We start from the raw sequence: 9602 nt of genomic DNA, 5'->3' as shown, positions 1-9602 counted from the left end.
CACACACACACACACACACACACACACACACACACACACACACACACACACACACACGTATGGAGTGTGGAACAGAGGGACGGTGTGTGTCTGTTAACACAGTATGAGTGAAATAATTTAATGGGTGAACTTTAGAAATATGTGTTTTAAACTTTAGATTTGGGATAAAAATCAAGTCTTTTCAAGTAAACAGGTTTAAGTCCAATTCAAGTCCCAAGTTATTGGTGCACAAGTCAAGTCTAAAGTCTTAAAATGAATGACTCGAGTCTGACTCGAGACCAAGTCATGTGACTCAGGTCCCCACCTGTGCCGTGTACAGTGGGCTGTGAGGTTGTGCAGCCTTACTTTATACAGTTTGTTTTAATGTGGCCAAAACAGCCAACATGTGCAGGAAAACAGCTTAAATGTTGTTAAAATGGCTGAAATGATCAAAAAGAAGCAGAAGGAGCACGTTTGATGAAGTATGCATAAAAAGCTGCTAATGTGTATTTAGCTTGGAAAAGCTACATAATAACTGAAATAATACAGAATATTATATGAAATAGTGAAATAAAAGCAGAAATGAGCAGAAAAAAGAAATGATAGATTATCAGGATTAAACTTCAACAACAGATTATTCTTTAAGATGAATCAGTTCTCATAGTTTCTGACATTTATTTTCACTTGTCAGAGCAGACAGAAGTAAGACGACACAGGTATCAGTACAGTGAGAGGTCCAAACGTTTCACTACCAGTTAATCCAGACTTGAACCTGAGCTCAGCAGCTCCAGGCTTGTTCTCAGGCAGAGGTTTAGATATGAGGGCAGCTTGTTGTCAGTAAATGACAGCTTATTTGTTTTGTGGAGCTTCAGCAGTGAAAAGTGACGAGTCATGGTTGTGTTTCAGAACATCTGTACATTATTCCAGCGCTGACAGGTGAGCAGATAATGAGCTGACAGGTGAGCAGATAATGAGCTGACATTAAAGCCTCTGATGACAGACGACCCTCAGAAACACTTCCAGACACCCCAGTTTGAGAGCCACACACTGTTGTTGTGTTTGTTTGTGTTGTTCTTCCTGTTGAACTTGTTGATCTGTGCAACAGGTGGATGAATATCATGGAACTCAGGTCTGTGATCCGTACGCCTGGCTGGAGGACCCGGACAGTGCAGAAACCATGGTACCAGAGGAGAAAGAACAGGTTCTCTCTAACAGAACCTTCAGAACTGACCTGGTTTGTGTTGTCTTGTTGTGTTCAGGCGTTTGTGGAGGAGCAGAACAAAGTGACCATGCCGTATCTGGAGAACTGTGCAGTCCGGTCCCGGTTCCAGCAGCGCCTCACCGAGCTCTACGACTATCCCAAATACAGCTGCCCGTACAAACGGGCCACCAGGTAGAACCAGTRCACCTGCAGGACCAACACACACCTCAGCAGCTTGCTCTGACATCACTTCCTGTTTTTATTTGAAGGTACTTCTACTTTCACAACAAAGGCCTTCAGAACCAGAGCGTTCTGTATGTGCAGGACTCCCTGGAGGCTCCTGCCACCGTCTTCTTTGACCCAAACGCTCTGTCTGAGGACGGTACCGTGGCTCTGAAGAGTGGGTCGAAGCACAGAACCTGAGCAGGATGGACGGCGTACAGAACCACTCACCTCCGTCTGTGTCTGTTTCAGTGGGTCGACTGTCAGAGGAGTGTGAATTCTTTGCATACGGGCTGAGCAGCAGCGGTTCTGACTGGGTCACGGTTCGGTTCATGAAAGCTGATGACCTCAGTCCACTGCCCGATGTCCTGGAAAGAGTTAAATTCAGCTGCCTGGCCTGGACTCACGATGCTAAGGGGGTCTTTTATAACTGTTACCCCCGACAGGAGGGCAAGACTGATGGTGAGGAAACAGAACCAGGCCTGGGTTCTGGGTCCACAGAACATGTCTTGTGTTTTTACTCTTGTCTCTCCCTGAAGGCACAGAGACCACCTCCAACATCAACCAGAAGCTCTACTACCATGTGATCGGAACCAAACAGTCCGAAGACGTCCTGGTCGCAGAGTTTCCGGACCATCCCAAGTGGCACAGTTCTGTAACCGTAAGTCTGCTCGGGTCACTTCCTGTTCCAACAGCCAGCTTCAGCAGAACCAGGGTGACCCCATCAAGTCCTGGTCCACAGACAGACCCAGAGTATTCAGGTGCACCAGCAGTGAGCAGAACCACCAGAATCCTTCAGAACCTTCCTCTGAACAACAACTCACTGTCTGTGGTTCTGGAGAAGGAACAGAGACAGTTCAAGTCTTACTGTTAATTACACACATAAAGAACTGTGAGTGGTTCTTCCTCTCCAAGGGTTTGTTGCACTGAAGGGAATGATGATGATGATGATGATGAGGAGGAGGAGGAGGAGGAGAAGGAGGAGGAGAAGGAGGACGACTTGTGAAACTCTTCAGTGAACATCTGACAGTTTGTCTCTAATGTGAAACAGAACAAACACCTGAGGAAGATTTAGTTTGATTTAGTGACTAATCCATGAAATCCTTCAAAGACTAAACTGTTCAGTTTGGTTCGGTTCTGGAGCTCTCACTTTGTTTTAACTTGTTCCATATTCACTCCTACTTGTTTCCTGTTTGCTCCTCTCACCAGGTATCAGATGATGGCAGATATGCAATTCTGTCCATCACCGAGGGCTGTGAGCCTGTAAACCAGCTGTGGTACTGTGACCTGCAGCAGCTTCCACACGGAATCAAAGGTCTGTATCCAAACTGAAGGTTAGTCACTAAAGACTCAGTCACCTAAAGACTCAGTCACCTAAAGACTCAGTTACTAAAGACTCAGTTACTAAAGACTCAGTCACCTAAAGACTCAGTCACGTAAAGACTCAGTCACTAAAGACTCAGTCACTAAAGACTCAGTCACTAAAGACTCAGTCACCTACAGACTCAGTTTCTAAAGACTCAGTCACTAAAAGACTCAGTCACTAAAAGACTCAGTCACTAAAGACTCAGTTACTAAAGACTCAGTTACCTACAGACTCAGTTACTAAAGACTCAGTCACGTAAAGACTCAGTCACGTAAAGACTCAGTTACTAAAGACTCAGTTACTAAAGACTCAGTCAACTAGAGACTCAGTTACTAAAGACTCAGTCACCTACAGACTCAGTCACCTACAGACTCAGTCACTAAAAGACTCAGTCACTAAAGACTCAGTGACTAAAGACTCAGTTACCTACAGACTCAGTTACTAAAGACTCAGTCACGTAAAGACACAGTCACGTAAAGACTCAGTTACTAAAGGCTCAGTTACTAAAGACTCAGTCAACTAGACTCAGTTACTAAAGACTAAGTCACCTAGAGACTCAGTTACTAAAGACTCAGTTACTAAAGACTCAGTCACCTAGAGACTCAGTTACTAAAGACTCAGTTACTAAAGACTCAATTACTAAAGATTCAGTTACTAAAGACTCAGTCACCTAAAGACTCAGTTACTAAAAACTCAGTCACCTAAAGAGTCGGTCACCTAGAGACTCAGTTACTAAAGACTCAGTTACTAAAGACTCAATTACTAAAGACTCAGTTACTAAAGATGCAGTAACTAAAGACTCGGTCACCTAAAGACTTAGTTACTAAAGACTCAGTCACCTAAAGACTCAGTTACTAAAGACCCTGTCACCTAAAGACTCAGTCACCTAGAGACTCAGTTACTAAAGACTCAGTTTCAAAAGACTCAGTTACAAAAGACTCAGTTACTAAAGACTCAGTCACCTAAAGACTCAATAACTAAAGACTCAGTTACTAAAGACTGTTACTAAAAACTCAGTCACCTTGAGACTCAGTTACTAAAGATCAGTTATTAAAGACTCAGTCACCTAGAGACTCAGTTACTAAAGACTCAGTCACCTAAAGACTCAGTTACTAAAGACTCAAGTCACCTGAAGACTCAGTTAYTAAAGACTCAGTCACCTAAATACTCAGTTACTAAAGACTCAGTCACATAGAGACTCAGTTACTAAAGACTCAGTCACCTGGAGACTCAGTTACTAAAGACTCAGTCACCTAGAGACTCAGTCACCTAGAGACTCAGTTACTAAAGACTCAGTCACTAAAGACTCAGTTACTAAAGACTCAGTTACTAAAGACTAAGTCACCTAGAGACTCAGTTACTAAAGACTCAGTCACCTAAAGACTCAGTTACTAAAGACTCAGTCACCTAGAGACTCAGTTACTAAAGACTCAGTTACTAAAGACTCAATTACTAAAGATTCAGTTACTAAAGACTCAGTCACCTAAAGACTCAGTTACTAAAAACTCAGTCACCTAAAGAGTCGGTCACCTAGAGACTCAGTTACTAAAGACTCAGTTACTAAAGACTCAGTCAACTAAAGACTCAGTTACTAAAGATTCAGTTACTAAAGACTCAGTCACCTAAAGACTCAGTTACTAAAGACTCAGTCACCTAAAGACTCAGTTACTAAAGACTCAGTTAGTAAAGACTCAGTCACCTAAAAACTCAGTTACTAAAGACTCAGTCACCTAGAGACTCAGTTACTAAAGACTCAGTTACTAAAGATTCAGTTACTAAAGACTCAGTCACCTAAAGACTCAGTTACTAAAGACTCAGTTACTAAAGACTCAGTCACCTAAAGACTCAGTCACCTAGAGACTCAGTTACTAAAGACTCAGTTACTAAAGACTCTTTCAACTAAAGACTCAGTTACTAAAGATGCAGTAACTAAAGACTCGGTCACCTAAAGACTTAGTTACTAAAGACTCAGTCACCTAAAGACTCAGTTACTAAAGACCCTGTCACCTAAAGACTCAGTCACCTAGAGACTCAGTTACTAAAGACTCAGTTACTAAAGACTCTTTCAACTAAAGACTCAGTTACTAAAGATGCAGTAACTAAAGACTCGGTCACCTAAAGACTTAGTTACTAAAGACTCAGTCACCTAAAGACTCAGTTACTAAAGATTCAGTCACCTAAAGACTCAGTCACCTAGAGACTCAGTTACTAAAGACTAAGTCACCTAGAGACTCTTTCAACTAAAGACTCAGTTACTAAAGATGCAGTAACTAAAGACTCGGTCACCTAAAGACTTAGTTACTAAAGACTCAGTCACCTAAAGACTCAGTTACTAAAGATTCAGTCACCTAAAGACTCAGTTACTAAAGACTCAGTCACCTAAAGACTCAGTTACTAAAGACTAAGTCACCTAGAGACTCAGTTACTAAAGACTCAGTCACCTAGAGACTCAGTTACTAAAGACTCAGTTACTAAAGACTCTTTCAACTAAAGACTCAGTTACTAAAGATGCAGTAACTAAAGACTCGGTCACCTAAAGACTTAGTTACTAAAGACTCAGTCACCTAAAGACTCAGTTACTAAAGACTCAGTTACTAAAGACTCAGTCACTTAAAAACTCAGTCACCTAAAGACTCAGTCACTAAAGACTCAGTCACTTAAAGACTCAGTCAACTAAAGACTCAGTCACTTAAAAACTCAGTCACCTAAAGACTCAGTCACCTAAAGACTCAGTCACCTAAAGACTCAGTCACTAAAGGTTTAGTCACATAAAGACTCAGTCACCTAAAGACTCAGTCACCTAAAGACTCAGTCACCTAAAGACTCAGTCACTTAAAAACTCAGTCACTTAAAAACTCAGTCACCTAAAACTCAGTCACTAAAGGTTCAGTCACCTAAAGACTCAGTCACCTAAAGACTCAGTCACTAAAGACTCAGTCACCTAAAGACTCAGTCACCTAAAGACTCAGTCACTAAAGACTCAGTCACCAAAGTTCAGTCACCTAAAGACTCATCATCTAAAGACTCAGTCACTAAAGACTCAGTCACCTAAAGACTCAGTCACTAAAGACTCAGTCACTAAAGGTTCAGTCACCTAAAGACTCAGTCACTAAAGACTCAGTCATTAAAGACTCAGTCACCTAAAGACTCAGTCATCAAACAGCTCAGTCATCAAACAGCTCAGTCACCAAACGGATCAACTTCTCAGTTTGTAATAATTGCACAGGGCTGATGTTTCATTTGGAGCTGTCTTTTGTTCCTGGTGCTGTGAGTTTCCTGTGAGCAGCTGATCAGGGATCTTTGAGTCTGGAGATCCAGAACAGGAAACATGTGAACAGAATCTTAGAGTTTGTAACAGCACCAAACTTTAGCTGAAGATGCAGCCAGTGTCTTCAGATGTTCGTGGTTTGAGATGAAGCTTTGCTCTTCAGCTTGTTAAAAGTCTTCCTCGGCTGCCTGCTGCAGATAACACACTGACTGCTCGTGAATCCATAATCACGTTACACAACTGGTCTTTACAAGCCATGGCTCCAGGTGTCTGTGGAAAAGTGAAAATGAAGTGAGTCATCTGTAATAAGGCTGAAGAACAGTGAAACTGTTCCCTGAAATGATTTCCAGTGAATTCCTGAGGTCAAACCAGTTTGTTCACCTGTGGCAGGTGATAAAAACATTTTCTGTCATGTTTCTCCAGAAGTTGTGATTAAAGTTTCTGTTCTTCCTCAGAGATTTGTTGCTTTAATTGTTCAGACTTTTTGTTTGTAGAAGTTTAGTTTTTCCTGTTGGAGCTCTAAGGAGCAGGTGGTTGGATCCAGCTGCAGCAGTAAAACATCTGGACTGTCATGTTTCCACCCTCTCTGTTCCTTTGTGTGTGTGTGTGTGTGTGTGTGTGTTTTCGTTGAAACTCCACTCAGTGCTGTGGCCTGTTATGTGGTGAGAAGCCCCACAGGCAGCCATGGCTACACTTGGTCTTGTGAAAACCTGGTTTTGGTTCCTCCAGGCCACCGTAGTCCATCTTTTAAAGCTTTRTGTGARTTGTCCCTCCTGTCCTGCAGGTCTGCTGCCCTGGGTCAAACTGGTGGAGAACTTTGAAGCTCAGTACTCGTACATCACCAACGAAGGGAGCGTGTTCACGTTCCGCTCCAACCTGAACGCCCCTCGGTACTGTCTGATCAACATCGACGTTCAGAAACCCGACAGACAGAACTGGACCACCCTGATCCCGCAGCACCACCAGGACGTCCTGGGTGAGGTTTTACAGATCTCCTCCTGGGGAAAGGTCAGGTTAAAAATGACAACAAATCATTTCTAAACTTCAGATTTTCTGTCCAACTCAACTGAAAACCAGTCTGTTTGAGGAGAAACAGAAAGAAATGAACATGTGCTCTCAGGAAGACACACTTGGACATGGTAAGATTTGTCCTCTCAAGGTCCAAATGTGTCAGACTGAGGACATCTCTGTGGACCGTCCTCCCACAGGTTTCCTCTCAGATCTGGGTCCAGACTCTGGTTTGGACTTTCAAACACTCAAATTTCCTTCAGATGAAATGGATTTCTGTTGATCTTCATCTTTCTAGCAGAGACCTGAAGGTCTTAGGTACTTATAAACAAGGACCTGGACTAAAACCTGAGTTCTAGCAGGCCCACATCATGATGCCTTCACCACCGTGTTTTACTGTGGGGATGATGTTCTTTGGATCATGGTAAATGGCTTGAACTTATATAGAGCCTTGTCAAGTCCACTTGGACCCCAAGGCACTTTACACTTCAGACATTCACCCATTCAGCAGTAAGCTACACTGTAGCCACAGCTGCCCTGGGGCACACTGACTGATAGCAGGATGTTAGCAGGATGTTAGCAGGATGTTAACGGGATGTTAACAGGATGTTAACAGGATGTTAGCAGGATGTTTCCAGGATGTTAACAGGATGTTAACAGGATGTTAGCAGGATGTTAGCAGGATGTTAACGGGATGTTAACGGGATGTTTCCAGGATGTTAACAGGATGTTAACGGGATGTTAACGGGATGTTTCCAGGATGTTAACGGGATGTTTCCAGGATGTTAACAGGATGTTAACAGGATGTTTCCAGGATGTTAACGGGATGTTTCCAGGATGTTAACAGGATGTTTCCAGGATGTTAGCAGGATGTTAGCAGGATGTTAACAGGATGTTAACGGGATGTTTTGCAGGATGTTAGCAGGATGTTTCCAGGATGTTAGCAGGATGTTAACGGGATGTTTCCAGGATGTTAACAGGATGTTTCCAGGATGTTTCCAGGATGTAAACAGGATGTTTCCAGGATGTTTCCAGGATGTTAACAGGATGTTAGCAGGATGTTAACAGGATGTTAACGGGATGTTTTGCAGGATGTTAGCAGGATGTTAGCAGGATGTTTCCAGGATGTTTCCAGGATGTTAGTAGGATGTTAGCAGGATGTTAGTAGGATGTTTCCAGGATGTTAGCAGGATGTTTCCAGGATGTTAGCAGGATGTTAACATCCTGGTCTCTGTGGGATCTCACTTCTTACTCGTTTTCTTGTCCTGATTGAGTAAAAGTCAGGGAACTAAAGTGTCTAAAGTCTGGTTGTATTCTGACACAGAAAGGGGTGGGAATGATTTCATCAGAGCTCCGTTGCTTAGTTTATTGTAGTTTCTGGTGGAAAAAGTCCAGTAAGCTTCAGAAACCCATAACAGGCTCTTTCATGGAACTGAACTTCCACACGTCACTCCTCCAAGTGTTTCTCTGAATCTGTCTGAAGGGTTCGGGAAGTCTGTGGCTGAAAACCTTCGTCAGAGGGAACTCTACGAAAAAGTGAAACTGGATCCTGAAACACGCACTTTGACTTTTCTGACTCATCTAAATGATGGGAAGTCATGATGCTGACAGTGAATCAGGTGTCCGGGCAGCTTTTTATTAGACAGAAACAACAAGAGAGCTTCAGACTAAATGTTTTACAACACTGACCTTTGAACTCCTATAATCCCCCAAAGAGCCACTCAGATCAGGACTTTCAGAAACACAAGTTATGTTAAATAGAAACATTTATTGAAACATCAGGGATGAATCGATCTCTGAGCTGCTGGGTGTAAAAACTTCAGGTTTGTTTTTCAGGTAAAAATTTAAAATCAGATTTTTCTCCTTAAACTCAGACAACATTCTCACTTTTTTATTTTCTAATCAGATTATTGGACCTGGGTTTTCTTAATGTCTAAAGGGAGAACCTAATGAGTGTCTGTGATGCATCTGAGTGAAACAGTTTCCTGTTTACGCAACATTCTTCATGTTAGGCTGTCCTCTGCTGGCTGCAGCCGACACCTGCAGTCACACCTGTCCTTCAGACAAACCATGACCTGCTTCTGGTTCTGATCCACCATCAGATGGTCACTTCTTCTCAACAACGTGACACAGAAAATACTCAAATAAACTTGTGATCCACTGCATGTCAGCTGAAAATATCAAAAGAAAGATCAGAAAACAGGGTTTTGGTTCAGAAGATCTGGTGAAGATAGGTCCAGTTAGGGGGTCTGGGGGTGGGCGTGGGGGGTCTGTAACAGCTTCAGTGGAGAATAAACAAAAYGTTTAAGTTTTTAGTCCTAAAAAACCTCTTCAGAGCCACCAGGAGGAACGAATGATGGGAAAGTTTGAACATTGAAATGTTCTTTAGTTTATTCCACTTGAAAATCATTGACTTCATTTTGATTTGTTTGTTAAAAATATAAAGGTAATGTTTAAGAAGAATTTCATAAACATATTTATCCTTCTGTTGACCATTATTTGTCATGTTTTTATTTTTGGACTTTAATATAAGTATATATACTGTGTGTGTGTGTGTG

General features: G+C 42.3%; 1 protein-coding gene across 1 annotated transcript in view; it reads left to right on the top strand.

Moving 5' to 3' along the window:
* Positions 1 to 1084: 1084 nt before the first annotated feature.
* The window catches only part of LOC106536439 (prolyl endopeptidase), a gene marked incomplete at its 5' end in the record, with an annotated part of 13102 nt that continues 4584 nt past the window's right edge, over positions 1085 to 9602 (top strand). Inside the window, 7 exon segments of the mRNA XM_014033723.1 lie at positions 1085 to 1159; positions 1239 to 1372; positions 1450 to 1580; positions 1655 to 1864; positions 1942 to 2063; positions 2612 to 2717; positions 6821 to 7012. Coding sequence (XP_013889177.1) covers positions 1085 to 1159; positions 1239 to 1372; positions 1450 to 1580; positions 1655 to 1864; positions 1942 to 2063; positions 2612 to 2717; positions 6821 to 7012 — 970 coding nt within the window.

The sequence above is a fragment of the Austrofundulus limnaeus genome, unplaced genomic scaffold, assembly GCF_001266775.1.
Source record: "Austrofundulus limnaeus strain Quisiro unplaced genomic scaffold, Austrofundulus_limnaeus-1.0 Scaffold1818, whole genome shotgun sequence".
Classification (NCBI taxonomy): Eukaryota; Metazoa; Chordata; class Actinopteri; order Cyprinodontiformes; family Rivulidae; genus Austrofundulus; species Austrofundulus limnaeus.
The sequence above is the reverse complement of the archived record's forward strand: the minus strand, read 5'-3'. Positions and strand labels throughout refer to the sequence as shown.